The sequence below is a fragment of the Plectropomus leopardus genome, chromosome 21, assembly GCF_026936395.1.
Source record: "Plectropomus leopardus strain MGB_pleo_1.0 chromosome 21, ASM2693639v1, whole genome shotgun sequence".
Lineage (NCBI taxonomy): Eukaryota > Metazoa > Chordata > Actinopteri > Perciformes > Serranidae > Plectropomus > Plectropomus leopardus.
Genome location: NC_142196.1, coordinates 4,382,529 through 4,402,031, shown reverse-complemented (window position 1 = coordinate 4,402,031; position 19,503 = coordinate 4,382,529). Strand labels below are relative to the sequence as shown.

The window sequence follows — 19,503 nt, the reverse complement described above, 5'->3', positions numbered from 1 at the left end:
ATACAGAAGAGTCGTTTATAATGTTAATGTGGCAGCAGCCTGACATACCTATAGGAGCTCTGCCCTGGCTTCTTATGGAGCCAAACTAGGCCGTAGCCTTATTTCCAAAGGGCACCCATTTGATGAAAGAGCCGACATGTATTCTCAGTAGGACAGGTTCAAGGACATGTCTACACTCTCAGCATCAGCTTTTTAAAACAGTCATGTTTAATGAGGTTTACTGTACACTGGAGGTTACACTGGTTTGCCACTGAACTACCAATGAGTCTTATTTTTTTGCCCCTGGTCCTGTAGAGACCCTGACCCAGCCGATGTGGTTCATCTGTCCCATCTAGGAGAGAGTAGAGAAGAGCATGCTGAGGAAGGGTCAGCTGGAGGACAGATTATCCTTCAGGCTATCAGCCATATGAGAGATCATACGAATGGAGTAAGCTAGGCTACGCTAGGCTAGACAGTTGGTAGTTCAGAGCTTGCTAATGAAAATGATATTATGAGAGTTGGACAATATAGAGAAAATCAAATGACATATTTTTGCCCAAATACCTTTATATCAATGTTGCGACAAAATGGTAGGGTTGACTATTGGTGCTTTCACAAAAATGTTAACACAATGAGATTTTTGATAAATAAGCAACAGTGATGGATGGAATGGAGGGTAAATGGACTAAAAGTGCCTTTACACTTGTTACATTCACCCTTTCACACACACATTCATACACTGGTGGCCGAGGCTCCCATACAAGGTGCCACGTACTTCTACTAATGGTAGAGCAGCTAGAAGTCCAGTGTGACCAATACAACAAGGTGTTGATTTTATTCCCAAATTTGTTGTTGTTTTGCATCCTTGCGTAATCTGCTGGGGAAAATGTCACTGGAGAAGAGTGTGCTATAGCCTGAGTCATATTTTAGATGGTGGGACTGGCATCATAACAGAGTCTGAATGGCAGCATTCCTCCACTAACCCCTGCACCACCTCCTCCGCTGATCCTGAATCTGCTCCCTGTCCTCAGAACAACCCTCACAGCGCTCCACTGCCACTTTTACAACTTGTCCTTGCATGAGTATTAGGCGAGACACTGTGTGTGTGTGTGTGTGTGTGTGTGTGTGTGTGTGTGTGTGTGTGTGTGTGTGTGTGTGTGTGTGTGTGTGCTCACATGCGCACGCATGCCATTCTAGGCTATATTTATCTATTTTATTCTGTCAGGTCAGCCAAGTGTCCACCAAGCATGGGGTCTGACTTTCTGGCTGTCTGTCTGCCATCATGTTGTGTCTGGGCATCTCTCTCTCTCTCTCTCTCTCTCTCTCTCTCTCTCTCTCTCTCGGAATATGAGTGTGTTTGTGGGTGTTACTATGTGCTTGCATGCTGGTGTGTGTGCATGTGTTTGTCCAAATTAGTGCAGCTACAGCAGAGAATCTGTGTGTGTGTGTCCTCAGATGCCTCCATGATGATAAAGTTCATCCGTCAAACTGATAGCTGCTCCAGTCTGTCTCGCCATACTTAGTCCTCATACTGAGGTCACAACCCCCCAGCAGCAGCAGCAGCAGCAGCAACAGCAGCCGCAGTGGTGCTTACATAATTTGGATTTTTTGTTCACATTACATACAAGATCAGATATTTAACTCCTTGGTACAGAAGTCACACTTTTTGTGGCACTCTCTACCAGAGGCCAAGGTCACATTCTTGTTTCCCACTTAGGACATTGGGGTTACCTCAGGTCAGCAAATTTGACTCTCACAGATCTTTTTTAAAAGCTTTAAAATGTAACATGAGCAATGTTTTTGTTAATATATTGTGAAGACATTCATGTGCATGCTGAAGTATTATACAACATGCAAAACAACAGAAAGAGATGAAGCCATCAACAAATTTTCAGTAGCCTCGCTAACTCAATCCAGTCACTTGATAGTTGCTCTTTGTGTCAGACACTGACACAGAGTAACCCTTTAGTGGTGATATGAGATGCACCTTGTGGGATTTTTTGATACCCTGGGCAACTAGCGTAGTATAGAGAACAAGAAAGTCTGCATAGGGTGGGTGAGAGGGGAGATGATGGGTCAAACTAACGCCAGACTTTCACCCGGGAGCCTGCTGTTTGTGTCCCATGTAAAACCAAATTATTTAATTACAATGTAGTGTTCTGGTATGAGTAGCATACTATGCTAGTAACTTTTGTCATATGATACAGTCATACTTATTTTAAGCCAAAATATGATACTTTATTCTTAACCTAACCATGTGCTTTTGTTGCCTAAATTTAAAGACGTAAACCTAAAAACAATGTGTTTCATTAAGTTTATTTTTAAAAAAGACAGTATACATGTAATAGAGAGAAACTGTACATTTCCTGGGTAAACAGAGGTGTATTTTTTTGAAGACACAATGCATGCAACAGGCATAAATTGACACGTTGTCCCTGAACGTCAAAAACTGTCGCCGTAGGTGTACCTAGAACTTCAGATTTTGATGTGACAGACCAAACACCTTGTGTTACTGCATACTTTTTTTTTTTTTTTTATGAAGATGAGTTGGGACATTAGATACAGAGTACATACATGTTTTTGGTTAACTCTCATTTAGTGAGTATGTTCATAATGCACGGTGCAAAGTGTCAGCAACAATTTCAGATTTGATTGTGTCATTGAAAAATGTGATTCACTGTTTTAAATTGCTTTTCTACTATATACTGTTGAACCTCACAGATTAAATTCTGCCTTGTGCCTAAATTGGGCTACTTAAAAACTGCACATTACAGGCCCAACGTTAAACTGCCAAACATTCTGCCAAAGTTCAGTGTTGCCTCTGAAGCCCAGGAGTGATGATCTTTTCTGCTCTGTAAGGACGCAGTTGTTAAAGGTCAAGTAGTCATGGCGAGTGATGGCACTGTAATGAGCCTCCTGTGGGGCTCTGACTCACTTACGAGGAACAATTCACAGGACATGTTCCAAAAACACACACAAAGTACATACACACACTCATATCTGGTGCATCACGGTTGGCCTTCCTCCCTCCTTCAAGCTGAGCAGTTCATCACTGGTACATTAAACACAGTGCAGTGTGCAGAGAATAACTCGGCATGAAATTTCCCCTCGTGGACTCGACTGAACCCCCTAAAATTTGTCTGAGCTTGTAGAGGGCCTGAGGTATATAAGCATTTAACGAGACAAAAAAAAAAAAAAGAGAGAAAGAAAAATGAGGCCCCATGTTTAAAAATTTTTACCCCGCTGGGTAATTTAATGTCTGGTCTGATTGTTGATGCTGACCAGCCATCAAAATAAAACTGCACATTTTTAGTTTAGAATCTTTATTTATTAAAACCCAGCAGTATGTTCTCTGGACATCCTTTCCGTACAAAATAGGTCCCATTAAATTTAAATGTATTTTTTGGCACTCTGAGCACCATAAGCCGAGTGCCTTCTATTCTAAATGGCCCTACATGTAAGAGAGAAAATATGTATTTTTCATTTTTGTGTGAACTGTCCCTTGAAATACCTTGTGTTGTGATTGAGACTGCATGAGTGCATATCAACATATATTCACCTCTCATATGTAACATGTATCCATTATGACCACTGTGCTCTTGAACATTGTGATAAACCTATTAATGCTAGCTAGCTGCAGGCAGGCAATCTGTGTGAGGACAGCTTCAATGAATACAGCAAATCAAAGTAGAGGCAGGAAGTGGAATTTTAAACTGTCAAGCACAATGAAATATCTAGGTAATGATTTCACCTTTGTTTTAACCTAAGAGGTGATTTAAAACTAGGGATACACAATAATGGATTTTTTGCCAGTATCTTATAAGATATACATATACTGATATACAAGATCTCATTTCGCTGATAACTGATACCGTTTTTGATATATCCACTTTTTCTCCACCTCAGGTCTCTTCTGCAGTTGAATTAACATTATATTTTGCAATCTCTTACATAACTTATCATAATGGCCCACCAGCAGATGGGGACATGAAATGCAATGCTTTTCAATATATGCAATCAGCATTCATTGTGCAGAATAAAAAAAATGTTGGCCATTTCTGATAGTTCATTTCAAAAGCCAGTATTGGCCAATAATGATGACGTGCAGATATTATTGAGGACGCCTATTTAGTGTTAGTATCAAACTGCATATCTATCTGTTCTGTTAGACTTTGTTGTGTTGATTCTGCTGTGCTCTCAGATTTCAGCATTTATCTCATGAAAAATCATGATGAATAATAAAAAGTAGTGACATTATCCTTCTAAACACCACCATAGTAGACATCTACTTTGACTTTTTTTCAACTCGGTCTGCTAATATGTCTGGTAATTTTGCCCAAGAGATTAATTTGAGTGATGGGTACTTACCAGACAGCTACCAGCTTTGAGGTTATATATTTGCGAAACCTCCTTCCCCCAGAACAAAAACACCCTCCAGCTACCATTTTAGATAAGACTGTGATTTAGACGAGTCAACCCAAGTGGCTCAGTAAGAGGTAAAAAAAATAATAATAAAGTTAAAAAAACAGGAGAGATATTGGTGGTTTTTACAGCAGTGCCCCTGACTGCCCTTTTAGAGCTGCTTGGTGTGATTTCAGCACCTTGGACAGCAGCACAGCACAGCGGGTGTGTTCATGTTCACTAACAGCAGCAGGAGTCAGAACATCTAGGTGCACTTGTTTTGTCCACCTAAACCATGTGGGAAGTCTTCAGTGACCTTGCATGTCTCTTGTTATTTCCCCAAATTTGTTTTTCTCAGGCAGAGAGAGACACAAATTTGAGACCATGAGGACAAATACTGCAGCACAAGTGTATTTGAATCAATCAGTGACCCTGCCGACGGAGTGTTTCCCGTCGAGACAGACAATGCACACCCCACCATGTGTCCCTGTGTGTGTCTGATACGTGGAAGCGTTTGTGACTTTGGGTGGCGTCCTGTCTGTTCGCCTCACTGTCAGCCTCTGTGAGAGCTGCTGGGAGATGGTTGCCGATGGTGCCTCCCTCTCTCTCCTTCGCTCCTCCCCTCCCTCTCTTCTTCCCTGTTACTTCCTTCCTGTTTATCCCTTTTTCCATCCCTGTCTTTTTGCCTTACTCATTCTGTAAGTCCTCTTTCTTGCTTGTCTCTTCTTCCTATCAACCCTCTATCTCCCTCTTTGACCCTCTGCTTTCCTCATGATGTATTTCCTCCTTGTCTCCCTCCATTTTTACCTCGGCCCCCAAACAGCCACATTAACCCTTTGAAAATTGAGCAAAGTGGCTGGATTTCTTTTAAAAACATGAGAAGAAGGCAATGAGCAATTTAAAAAGAAATGACCCCGAAACTTGCAAGACATTAGTAAAAAGTACAGGAGAATTTCGTGGAAATTAGCACACACAAAACTAGACAGAAAAGGAAAGAAATTACCTGGAAAAAAATGGCTTTAGCATTATTTTAAGTACCGGTATATATAATTATGATCATTGTAAAAATAGTATTCTGGACATTTTTCCCTAGCTTTTTAAAATCAATTTCCTAAATGCATTAATTTCCTTCAATTTGTGGGACATTTCTTGTCAAATTGCTCACTGCCTTTTTCCCCCCATGTTTTTGCAACCAAATCACTCAAGGTTCAAGGGTTTAAATACTTGTGAAAGGTCTCTAATCGCAGCACAAGAAAAGTGATGCCAATCCAAGTTTCAAAGGATTAAATCTGCCAGTCGGGGTTCTGGCCTCTGCGGTCCAGTCAAGACCCTTTGGTTGTAGACTGGGACAAGAGTTGAAGGGTGCCTGCTGGAGTGGAGAGGGAGGGAGTGGGCTGTGGGAAGTCGAGGAGTGCGAGGGGAGGCGCTAGCTGGCGGGGCCTGGGACCTGAACCAGACAGACAGTGAAACGTCACGCCAAACCCAGACTCCCCGACTGTGATCGCAGTCTTGTGTTTGTGTGTCTGTGTCTGTGTCTCTCTGTGTGGCGATCGTGTGTGTGTGTGTGTGTCTGGGGGTTCACAGTGCTAGTAGCTCAGAGCCAGCTGAGGCTGCAGTAGAGACAGACAGAGACAGAGGCACTGAGCAGCACATAGCAAACATCACTGAATGTTGAAGTGTATGGGACTGGGAAATCTACTTTTGGGAGGAAATTTGGCAGGTGAGATAGAGTCCATTGTGTAGAAATGTTTTTTAAATGCCTACGAGTGAGTCATTTTGGGATGTGTGTGGATTCGTGTTCAGCCGAGTGCGTTTTCAGTCGCCTAGTGTCATTAAATTAGAGTTGTAGAGTAGAGCGTCATCAGCGAGGAGGGGGAACTGATGTTCGCTGATCCATGTTGTCACTGCAGGTTGTAAGCTGACCGCTGGGGGACAGACATCAGTGTTGCGCCCAGAGCCGCAGGGAGAGGTGCGGCAACGCTCACTCGACCAGCAGCAGGCCTTGGCTACAGACTTCTTATCAGGTACGAAGGGCGAGAACACAAGTTCAACGTAACAACTCCAACTGAAATGAAGTAAATTAAAAAAAAGGTTTGAAAGAACGATTTCTTCCATGATAGTTTAGCAATAGTTTTTTTGTGTCCCTCATGGTGTTTTAATGTCTAATGTTGAGAATAGAAACGCGGAATGATACATTTGCAGTCAGAATAAATGGTTAATCATGAAGCATATTGCATCGTGAAAACAGCTGCATTTTATCCAGTGACATTTTCAATGATTCTTCCGAATCCAGACTAAGGGCCGTATTTAGACAATCTATAGCGCATGGTCTAAAGTGCATGGCGCAAATGCGTTTAGGGCGTGCCAAAGTCCATTTTGCTAGTTCAACAATGGCTAATTTGGGCGTTGTATTTGTACTCTGAGTTAGTCATGGGTGTGTTTTGGGCGGGACATGAATGACTCAATCTGTGCGTCAGCTCCCATTCCCTTTAAAAGCCAGGTGCGCCAGGAATTGGCAGATTGCAATTTAAATGACGGATTTGACAAATTACAGATGTGAGAAGTGTTCTGCTGAAGAAACTGATCTGCTTGTGCGCGAGCAGATAATTTGCGGAAGCAGCAGATATCCACAAAAGCAGCAGAGGTACAGCAGGCATGAGAGGACGTGGCGGTGCAGGTTTAATCTTTTTATTTTTGGAACCTCCAAAACGGCCTTACAATGCAGATAAGTGTATAGTGATGTGAGTAGGGGTAAACAAAGCTCGCCGCTCAGCGTAAAAATCAAGCAAAAACGGGAGGAGCCAGCTGATCTCTCAGTGCACGTGTTGCTGCTGGCATATTTGGGTTAACTGGCATCAGCACATACAGGTCAGCCTCACGTCTTCCCACGTCCTGTAATGTGCCCTCATTTATGTCCAAGAGACATGCAGGACGCATTATGTTGTGCAACACACAACATACCATAAAGAATGCTCCGACTTTGAGGGCCGTATTGTAATGTTCCACCTGACTTATCCAAACATCTGAGATGCATGCAGGCGCATCCTTCTAACTGAAAATCCGCAACCATAGCAGACAACAGACTGCGCCATTGACTTAAGGCCAGCTTTTATTTGGTCAGTGGTACAATTTCTTTCTTGTGCCTCAAAATAGCAGTTCGCCAACGGTACGCCTGACCACACCTCACTTTAAGACCAACACGCCCAGAGCAAGTAGTTATTTAAAGGACGTGGGCGCCAGGCGTGAAAACAACTGCGCCGTCCTGACACTAGCAATAACACTTGCGTCGCGCCGCCTTGCGCCGAGCATAAGATAGAGAAGTCTTTCCATTTGTTGCATTGGGGCACAAGTTTCTTCTTTGAGGTGCACCCCAAAATTTTGCACACACCTTTTCACGCTGCAGTAATTTTAGGTGTTTTTTGTCAGATCGCATGTGCATTGGTAATTTCTTTACTTAAAGGACTGTAAACATTGAATAAGTTGGACCAGGGTTTTGCATCTTATTAGGGACACGGAAGACAGGTGGCGGAGCTGTCACCTCTCCACCAGTGATGTCGGGCGTAGGCTGGGCCTTCAGGGTCTCAAGATCAAAATTATGATACATTTTTCATTTTATAACAATACACTTTATTGGTCAATATATTAACAAAAGCAAGGGATTCATCTGTTGCTGTCAGTAGCTCTCAAAACACTAATGTAGATATAAAACTAAAGGATGAGAAAATGCAGGTTTCCATTACAGATTTGTGCAAAACTTAAGCCATATTTTCGAAATGTCGATAAAGCACAACTGCAAGATGACTGCATTTCCAGAGTGGTGTTCTGTGACTTCCCCTCTGGCGATAACATCCCAAGAAGCTTGGTGATTGTTGTTCAAATCATTAGCTGGTTTATTTCTATTGCAGCCACTGCACTAGCCGCCATTATTTCCAATCCAAGGCCATGTAGGCGTGTTATGGAGCGATAATGGAAAGGCAAGCCCTGTATACGTGTTAATGGACGCACCTAAGCAAAGAAAAGTAGAGGAAAATATAGCTATTATATACAGGCAAGAGGTATGTATCTATAAACACAAACAGCATACCAACTTTTGTGATTAGTATGTATGTCTATACATTATGTGTATTGCTTTTATGTGGGCAAAACCAGTTTCTCTTTTCAGTTCAGTGCTGTGCTCAGAAAAAAAATATTGTGCTTATGTATAAATTAAGTTTGATGTCCACACCTTCTTTTTGCTTCCTTATTTTATGGTGTGCCTCTTCACCCACTGTAAATTATTAATGCCCTCATCCCTTTTTTCTCCTTTTACTACTTCATCCATCTTTACCTCTCCCTTGACTATTTCTTCTTACCCACTTTTCTCTTTCTCTGTCCCTGCTGCCCTTCTATTTCCTGTTAATTCATGACTCCCTCTCTTCTTTCCCTCCCTCCCATCAGCCTCCATGGCAGGTTATTCAGATCCTCTGGGCTCTCAGACCAGCCCTGCCCAAATGATGGATACTGGCCGGATGGAAGCTTTTTCAGGTATACGGCCACACAGCAACACTGCATTAATACTGAGGCTGGTACTTCTACTGTGATAACAGCACCATTACTAATAATACGAGCATAATTTCAGTCATAGTGGACAGCTGTTTCACAAACCTTTAAATGGCAGTAGTCAAACAAACATCTTCATAAACACACACAAAAGTCAATATTTCGATTCCATTATTCCAAAAAAATATCGGCCATTATGATGAACCACTATTTTTCACCACTGAAGGTGAGTGATAGCATCATATTTTTATCATATGATCTTCTGTTGAAACACCTGTTGCCCACCAAATCCCTTTATTTACATATGAACTCATTGGACTTTGCCTCTATGATTTTTAAGCTTTGGACACATGTAAGGAGAACATACAGACAAAAGACAGTTTTGTTTCACACTGTACCAACGACATGTATTTAGAAAATATTTCTCTTTGTGGCAGTCTGATTTATAAGTTGAACTATTAGACACAAGGCACCAGTGCCATGGTTATGTTTGGCATCTGTTTTAGTTGAGTCTTTATTGTATCATTTTCATCACTTTCTAGTCATTTTATTACTGTTAATTCTAGTCTGTGGTTATAGTGTACAGGTAGGTAAAGGTCCAGTGTGTAACAAAAAAAAACAAAAAAAATGTTGTGTTTTTGTTACCTTAGAATGAGTCGTTTATCAAAATACAGAGCAGGTCCTCTTTCATGGAATCTGCTTTATTATTTCTACAGTAGCCCAGAATGGACAAATCAAATCCTACATACTAGACCTTTACATCTGTGACTTAATAAGAAGATGTGGTTGTCAATCCAAAAGTAAATACAGCCAGACCCTCACTGTTTTTCTAGCTTACTTCACAAAACTTAAATTCCTGCACATGCTCTTCTTGTAAACTCAAATACTGCTCTCTATCTGGATTTAGCTTGAGATGAGCTGCTTTAAACTTATTTATTCATGTAGTTTTAAGTCTACATTAATCATGAACTCATTCAAACTGATCAGCACATATAAATTAATCACCAAAGATCCTCCTGTTCCATAATTCTTGGTTATGTAACATTAACATAAGCTTCTCTCTTTATAAATAGTGGTCCTGGACTGCATTTGTGGTTTGTTACACACATTTTGTCACCTTCTTTGCATTGTGTAGCCATCAGTGGACCTGCAGATAACCTGCATAAACAGATTTTTAAATTTCTTTTTTATTGTACATACCTAGCATACAAACATGCCTAGCATAAATAAATAAAGCAACCCAGCTGTGTCAGCAGCTTGACCTTCAGTGTAGCTGTAGTTGGCGGTTAGCATCTCTTCAGCCTCTATATGGATAAAAATATATCTTCCCTGTGGATTGTGAAGAAAAGAGGTAGCTATTTAAGAAATACACAGTTTTACCTTCAGTCATCAAGGAACATTACTGAAAACATGATGATAATTCACTTCACTCATTAGATTTCCGCAATAAAAAAATGTCACTTGTGTCCAACAACAGGCTTCAATCTGTGGTGGTAAAATCCACCACGATAAATGACTTGTGGTGAGGCGAAGCTTGTTAGCTGCATGCAGAGTTGTAGCTGTCACTAGCTTGGTGTCTGCTGGTACTTCTCACGGTGACACACACATACACACACACACACACACACACACACACACACACACACACACACACACACTCACAAACACACTGTATGAGCTATGAGGCTGAGTTATGCCTTTCACCATGCCAACCTCTGCATACCCAGCTCACAGCTCTCACTGTAGCTTTAATGAGACCTGTCGTCTCTGAATTACTGCTCCGGGCTTGAACACGCACTTATATCTTCTCTCTCTCTCTCTCTCTCTCTCTCTCTCTCTCCTCTATTCTCTCTATCTCCTGACACTTTCATGAATTCCCACAAAATAACTAATAATAATAATAATAATTAATTTCCATCAATTCATCACTGCTAGTCCTCACACACATACTGTACTTGATTGCACACAGACGGGACAATTCTCAAAAAATAGATTGCAGCCGTTGACAGCACCACGCATCACTTCAGGTCTAATTCACAAAAGATATTGCGCTATTCAAGCGGCAAAGTATAAATATTGCCTTTGCACCAAAGAAAACAGTGTGCTATAGGTCCTGACCAACAAGGTGTAGAGGAATTCCTCAAAACTTCAGGCAAGGAATTTTACCCTGATAGAGAGAAACCATGTTTGGGATCTAATATCTCAGTCTGTCAGTGTTCTTCAGTTACCACCCACTCCCTGTAGATGCTATTATTTCACTGTAGCTGCACTTGGCACTGATTTTTGTGAATTAGACTGCTTTTGCATAAGGTTAATTTGCATAGAAAGGAGACAGTTTTGTGCCAAATATATGCACATTACCTAATTTTGTTACATGGAAATAGCACAACTGTACACATTTATGTAACTCACCCATTCCCATTTTATTAAGGCTTAAAGTTAAATGTAATTAAGAGCGGGTCACTTGAGTGACGGGTCTGTGCCAGTAGTGTCCATAACTTCTCAGTCAGATCCACCCCTTACTCCACCACAGAAACCTCCCAAATGTGGCTCCCTTTGGCTCCAAAAAAAAAAACAAAGTGGCAATGGCCAAATAGCTGAACTCAAAGCTTCAAAACACCAGTCCACAAACCAACGTGTGACGTCACGGTAGCTACGGCCATTATTTTATACAGTCAGTGTGGCACCCCAAAGGGAAAAACCATACCAGAATTTCAGGATTGTATCATGTTGTTGTAGTATACAGGTTTATTTAGCGCCTTTCCTGACAAGCTAGGTCACATGGATGAATGCCTTTGTTGTCTACTTTCACAAAATACCAATATCTTCATTCTAGCGTAAAAAGTGAGCATCCCGCAGCCTCTGAGACACAACAGTGTCAGTCAGCAATTGTATGAAGAGGGCCATGAGAAGGAGGTGGTGTCTTTGTGTCTAATTTGTGCAGGTTCAGTAGGTTTATGCTGCTGTGTTTTTTCATCTCGTACCTTGCCCTTTTTGGCTCTCTCTCTCCTATTTTTTGGCTTTGTTCCCTCCCTCTTTTTTCTCTTGTTTGATTTGTTCACGCTCTGATAGAGAATATCCTTGTCCACCTTCTTAGTGTTTAAAACCTACTGCAGCTGAGCACTGTGCTGTTGTAGTCGCTAGAAATAAGATACGTTCCCAATATTAAATTATGTCATCGAGCATTGAGCAGTCCTTTGAAAATCCCAAACACTGACGTAATAACACCTGTTTGTGTGCCTTTGCTTGTCAGGTTTCTCCCAGCCTGGTGGGATGGGGGTAAAAGTGGAGGTGGGGGCTGCACCCCTCTCAGCAGAGAGGATTCCAAGCATAGCTGAACCGCAGCATCCCACACCTCCAGCAGGTTCAGAAGCCCCTAAAGAGCACAGCCCCATGCTGCCTGAACCCCAGACTCCTCGCAGCCCTCTGGACCTGTCAGCAGGTAAATAAAAACACTCACATGCCAAAGAGTTAACTGCTGGACCTCTGTGGTTGCTGACAGACACTGCTGATTATTATTTAACCTTTTAAAACCTAAGCAAATTGGTTAGTTTTTTTTTTTTAATAATGAGGAGAGAAGGTAATGAGCAACTTAACAAGACATGGCCCAAGAATTTAATAAATAATATAAATTAGAAAAAAAAAAAAAAAGAAAAAGAAAAGAAAGAAAAAATTACAAGAAAATAACCTCCAGAAAACAAACACAAAAATGACCTCCCAAAATGTATTTATTTGGTTTATTTTATTTTTTCTGTAACATAATTTTATATTTAAAATTATGTTACAAAAAATATTACAGTTTTATTAATTAATTAATATTAATAATTAATTAATATATTGATTTTATTCATTATAGTTTTCTGGACATTTTCCCCTTTTTTGGATGTTTTTCTAAAAATCTTCCCATGCTTTTAAAACAAATTTCAAGATTTTCTTGTCACCTCTTGATAATTTTTTGCAATTTGCAGGACATTTCTTGCTTAGTTGGTCAATGCCTTTTTTCTGTTTTCAAAAGAGTCAAAAGTCAAACCAATTTGCTTTGGCTTCAAAAGCGTCTGAATGCAGCAAAATAAAACCAGTGTCGCTCCAGGTTTCAAAGGGTAAATTACTGTAATATGACCTATTTTTAGAATTGATTGCACTTTGCAGTTTTTGAATTATGAGAAGCTTTATTTTTTGTTCAGCCGCTGCAGGGACAACTTAAAGTGGTGACTGTATAGTGTAATATATCATGTTTGTTAGTGTGTCTTGTACTGCACCGTCTCATTTGTTCCACAGAGGGGTGCAGTGTTCAGAGCAGCTGTCTGTCTTTGCTTTTCTATAGCTTCCTCCTCATGCACACTCCAGCTCCAATAGGATTTAGTCATCCAGCTCAAGGTCAATGTGCCCTGATGCTAACATATACAATATATATATGTCATCATGCCAGGGCCTCCAGTCATATACTGTATGTGTTTAGTCAGTGCGTGTGATTGTGTGTGTGTGTGTGTGTGTGTGTGTGTGTGTGTGTGTGTGTGTGTGTGTGTGTGTGTGTGTGTGTGTGTGTGTGTGTGTGTGTGTGTGTGTGTGTGTGTGTATCCTACAGAGAGGAGCTGTCTGTGGAGCTGTCTGTGTCTCTCACTGTCCACTCTCGACCCCCCGCCCACCCCCATAGGGCTGCTCTCTAGTTCAATGCACATGTGATCCTTGAGAGCATAGAGCGGTGGTTGTCACCGTTCTGTGGCTTGTGTCAGCTAGTAGAGCCCTACTAACATCCCATGTGGGCAGTGGAACGATGCACAGAGCATCACAGCAGCTGAGCCCCCATGGTGCACTGCTACACAGCAGGTGGCTGAACCCCCTGTGTTGCTGTACTAAATAAGAGCAGTGGGAGAAATATCAAAGTGGTTCCGCTTCTCTGAGGTGTCTACACAGACATAAGAGTTTGCTCATCACAGAATAATCATAAAATATGCAAAGATAGCTCAAGTAATAATAATAATAATAATCATACTAATAATCTTTCTTTGTATAGCACTTTTCAAGTTTAAGCTTAAAGTGCTTCCCAGATAAAAAGGTTTAGAGAATAAAATAAAGTGTCAGAAATCCATGTAGCCCTTTCCCTGCCCTCTTATGATATAGCCAATATTAAGAACATCACAAAAGTTCAAGCACAAATAATAAAAGTAATAAAAGTAGAGAGCCCTTTCCTCTTCATAGACCATGAAACTCAAGATTTATCGGTGTAAGGAAATGAATGTTGTTTTCAAATAGCAAGTAGGTACTCATGAGTAGGAATCATTGATTAAAGTGAACCAATTTTTTTTAGAAATTGTCACATGGACTATCATTTTCACTCAGATAAAAGCTGGTTTTGAAATAATGACCATTTCTTGACTAATAGTTGCAGGAACAAATTAGGGCAGGTCACTAATGAAACATTTAAAAGGGATGAGGTTCCCTCAAACTGTGATGGAGCTTTTATGCTAACCAGCTATACTGGCATGTGTTATTATGACACATTTTTTTCAAATTTCAAAAGCAGACCACATTAGCAACCAGTGCCTATGGCATCATGGCACTAAATAAAACTTGTATCACATCATTAATAAGCAATTTGACAATGTAATTAATATAATATTATGTGTATAATTGGCCTGACGCATGCAATTTACTGCCAAGCTCAGGTTGGTGTCAGAAACATGAAGGATATCAAACTGGATTTGAAGCTGATTAAAGAGGCGTTCTCACTGGCTGCAGGTCATTCAGCTCTGCCCCTTTGAGCTACTATTTTGAGGGAGGCTGTGTTTCTTTCTATCGTTCCATTATTCCTTTTGCTCGCCTTGAAAGTTCTGCAATAGACAAGGAACAGCTGATATATGAAGATAAAATGAGGAATTATCTTCATAATTCTCTTTTTCTTAACTCAAAAAACAAAGGGAGCAGCTGGTCTGAGTAGAGATTGCCAGGTCTTAAAGTTTCTGGTAAATGTCCACCACCAATTAAAACCTACTGGCTGTTGGCTATATTGTGTATTTTCTGTAACATAATATAAAATGTGTGTTTTTGTTTAAAATGTAACTATACAAGTGCAGAAATATAGCAAATAAGTGGTTAAATCTAGTCTAATTTCAAGCGAACAGCTGATAGCTGCATGGTTTGTTTGTGCATATTGAATGGATTCAGTGTGGACAGAGAGCTGATGCTTTGTGATAGTCAGATGCTAGTTTGCTGTTGGGACAGTGTCATTATGTCCCAATCGGAGGCAGCTGCTGAGTTAAGCAGGACACCTGGTAAAACTTGGTGGATCGCTCTGGTTAGGTGTTTAGCCTACACCAGCTCAACCCTCTTTCAGGCATATTCACTATAAGGTTAATTTCCATCTAAACCACAACTATCATGTCATGTTCACCAGTCTGTTGCTCCGAGTTTATCATTTTAACAATGATAATTTGCAGTTTTGTTATATTGCTGTCAATGGAACACAATTTACTTCTGCTTTTTTAAGGAGGTTTGGTCTATTGAGATGCAGAAAGACTTACTTTTTTTCTAATACGGTTTCTTTTATCTTAACTCAGAGCCTGCTAATCCGCCAGTACATGTTACCATCCTGTAACCAGAGCTCTTACCAGATTTACTAATATAATTAATGACAAAGATATTATATGCTTTAACAGAAAAACAATGAGAGGATGGATACTTCTGGTGGGTGAGACGGCTGTGTTGTTGTCAGTTGATCATAAATTCAGATTTATAAATATTAGCTCTCAACAGTCTTAAATAGGAAGTTGTGAGGTATTGATTGCCACAAACATTTTATCTAATTTCATTTATCCGTCTTTTAATTTCTTGATTACTTAATAAGTCAAGCTCTTCTGTGTGGAAAAAACACATTTCCAAAACATTAAACCTACCACTGAACCTAATACTGTTTTTTCACTATGTACTTGATCTTCACTGTTTGCAAAATGTAGATTAACCTATCTCAATCTCATAACCATAATTCTACATAAAACCTGCCTCTGCACTGGACTACAAATATACTGCTTACCTCTAAACTTCAGTGATTAGATAAGAAAAAAATGCATAGTCCAAAAAATGTATCAGTCTTTAAATTTGTTAGAAATTATCTTAAAAGCGTCTTTAAAAGCATTAAATTTAAGTGTCTGACACCTGTTAGACACCCTGGAACTGGACTCTGTTTTGTTTGATTCCCCCTGCTGATAAAATACAAAGTAATAAAGACCAAAAACACCAGGAATGTTTGAATCTCTCCAGCTGAGCTGTGTCTCAGTTTATCTGCAGCCAGCAGAGCTCAGCCTGACTCACTCTGCAGCAGACAGAGGTGACTCATTCACTAACTCTTCAATCAATGTGTAACAGGTGGTGGGGGCACAGAAAATACAGACTGCTGCTGCTTGTTAACCCCTCACTGCCACCCTGAAATTGATCCCCCCCGCCCCCTGTAGTCAGCTCGGGACTGTGTGTTTATGTGTGTGTGTGTTAGTGTGTTTGCTTGTTGTTTGTTTTTGTGTATATAATGTCTATACTGGTACATATGTCAGCAAGGAGGTAACACATGCTGACTCAACAATGCAGCAACCACAGACTCCTCATTCCCTATTCCACGATGTAGAGTGCAGACCTGTGAAAACCTGAAGGGGGTCTATCATGAGTCTGAATGGCACTCTGATGTCTAGCAGAACATAAACCAGATTTATTTAACTGCCCACATTATGAAACCTTTACTGACCCTAAGTTAACTCACAGTGTATTGCAATTTTCTCATTTTCTCAGGCAGTCACTGGTTTAGCTCTCCATAAACTCAAAGATGCACTGTGGAGTTTTCTTAGTATGAGACAAAAGTCATGTTAACATTCATATTCATCAAAATGCAATATAAATGCTTTCTTGAGGTTGTAACTGATCTCTTGCATTTCCTCCCCGATAAAATATTTCTTAAGCTTTCCTTGATATTTTAAATCCTTAATTATTTACGTACGTTTCCTGTCGAACACTCTTCTTCACTGGCTTTGTTGTTGTATTCATGTGACATACTGATTATTTATTTTATATATCTACATAAAGATTGTCAGCAATAATGCATTAATTGTGGTGCGATTAAGCTCAGTGCATGACGTGTTAATTTTTTTTATTGGCGTTAATCGCAGGCTGACATTTCCATCTTTGAGAGGCTGTACCAGACTGTGTTTCAAAGTTACAGCTTTTCATATGACACCAGGAGGAGATACAGAGGTTTAGGTCTTAGTATTCTGATACAAGCACTCTGGTCTCGGTGTTGTTGTCACAGGTCAAGTTAATTTATGGCTCATTTGGGGGCCTTAAAGTTGCACAACAGTCTTATATGTAGTGCAGGAGTTTTCCTGGTGTATGATATAACATTGCTTTTAATTAGGATTTAGATTTGGTTATCATTGACCGGTTTACAAATTTGGTCAGTGTGTTTATATGTAGAATATTTATTAATGGCATTCTTCGGAATTTATTGAATTTGTATTTTAAATTCATTAAAGGAAAAATGTTTTTTAGACACTTTATTTTGATTTGATTTTGGTTTAAAAATTAAATTAATTTTTACTCACTATTTAACAACCGCTAATTTGAAAGAAACAAGCCAACAAGTACAAGCCCTAGCTTTCCTTCAATTTGTTAAAGCATCTGATCAAATTGTCATATAAAAAACAGGAGGATGTTTGCCACACTGCGCATTGCCCTTTTGCATCTTTTAACTACCTCTGAAACCATACAGTAACTGTAGTATATGCACATACAATAACAGGATACAGCTGTTCTTTGACACTGCCCCAGCCTAATGAGGTTGCACAACTCAACATTTAAGTGATTCTGGTCCATTTGGCTGATGTCTTTTTCTGACTCTACCAATTACTGCACATACAGTATGAAGAGCAGAGTTCCGTGGGAGGTTTGTTAATATGAAATATGACCCTCTAGAGAGTAACTGTACTGTATGGCACTTGACAGCTGCTCCACTTTAGCTCTTTTTCTCTATATATGAGTATGCGTATAACTGAAAACTGGAAACAAACTGGGCCAAAGTAGCAGAACAACCCTCAGTGGGCAATTTCCCCTCTACCCTTGTTACCTCCCGTCTGCCTGAGCTTTATCAGACAGTATCCCCAAACCAGGCTGTTTTAGTTATAGCATGGCTGCCTGTAATTGACCTCCTTTCTATGGGACCATTAAGCAGTCTTTTTGTTTTTTGTGTCTGTCTCTGTGCCCATGTCAGTGTATGATGTAACATAAATGCATAATCACACATACACACACCTGGATATTGTGCTGTTTTGATTTTAAATACCTCTTTTGCTGCCCACTAGTTTTAGCACGAGCATGCACTGTACCAGAGCCAGAGGCTGCAGTGACTCAGCCACTGAAAAGTACCATTTCTCTTTATCATTTTTTTCAGTGCTATGTGCAATGTTTTTCTGTGTATATGTGTGTTCTCATTTCTCCAAGCATTCATTCACTCAGCATCGACACAAATGGAATTTTAAGACTTGTAATCCAGCTCAGGGTGGACATCTATTTGGGTATATTTTATCAAAACACACATATTTGCTTGTTTGACTGAAGGGTGACAGATTATGAATGAAGAAAAAAGCACTCCTACAGCTCATATTGACAAAAAGTATAGTGATTATGGCTCAGCTCTCTGGAACAAAATGCACTGCTTTTGGATTGAATTCCTCCAGATGCTTGTTTGCTGTGTCTGATCGTTTTGGCATCTTCTCAGCCCCCCCACCATCTTGGCGAATGAAAAATATATGTAATAGTTAATGCACTTTAAAACTATTTTGACAATCTTTTGCAGGAAATATATTTACACTTTAAGTGTTATGATATACTTTGTTATACTGTTTTTGCCTTTTTGTCTCATACATTTGGAAGCTTTTCAGATAAACCCCTTTCACACATGCACCGTGAACCTGAAATTACCTAGGCTTTTCCTGGGGGAGCTGTATGTGACAACGCAAATGTCTGAATCTTTTGGGCTGGACATTAAACTTTATATTGCCAGCTCCCTAGTACAAATTCCAGGTAATGTCCAATTTAGCCCATTTGCGAATAGAGCAAGTCATTGTCCAGAGTAGGCATGTTGTTGATGTTTTTCCATTGTGTGGCTCACATGAAATTGAAAGAAATCAAACGTCTAAGGGTGAAGAAGAAGCGTCATTTACACAAAGATGGAAATGAAAATGTCGAATTAGAAAGATAACATTAGGAAATTTATGTTGGCAAGGGCTGAAGCTAAATCCCAAAATCCCAATTAATCCCAAGAACAACCAAATTACAAACCAACTACTTGACCGTGATGCAATCTGCATCATGTCCTGCCTCATGCAGACTCTACCAAGGCATTACCTTTGCCAAAACCTTTGCCAAAACCATATCAATGGAAAATTTCTAATAGGTGAGAATGCATCTGACAATCTCCTGTTGTGTGCTACATGTGTGAAAGGGAGACTCCAGACAATGTCCAGTCCTGATTCTCTGGACCTTGTCTGGAGTTCATATGAGAAAAAGGCTTTGAGTTCTGTTTGAGTTAGACTAAGGGAACCATTT

The 19,503-nt window shown here is 40.1% G+C and overlaps 1 protein-coding gene across 12 annotated transcripts in view; it reads left to right on the top strand.

Moving 5' to 3' along the window:
* The window catches only part of LOC121960427 (uncharacterized), a 145,324-nt gene that overhangs the window by 56,350 nt on the left and 69,471 nt on the right, over window positions 1-19,503 (top strand). For 8 of the 12 annotated variants that reach the window (XM_088072006.1, XM_088071993.1, XM_088071995.1 and 5 more), the window contains 3 exons: window positions 6,291-6,404; window positions 8,818-8,904; window positions 12,173-12,361. In XM_088072006.1, the coding sequence (XP_087928132.1) occupies window positions 6,291-6,404; window positions 8,818-8,904; window positions 12,173-12,361 (390 nt within the window). Of the gene's footprint in view, window positions 1-5,954; window positions 6,101-6,290; window positions 6,405-8,817; window positions 8,905-12,172; window positions 12,362-19,503 lie in introns of those variants that run through there. The other 4 variants (XM_088072000.1, XM_088071997.1, XM_088072001.1 and 1 more) reach the window with 3 other exon arrangements.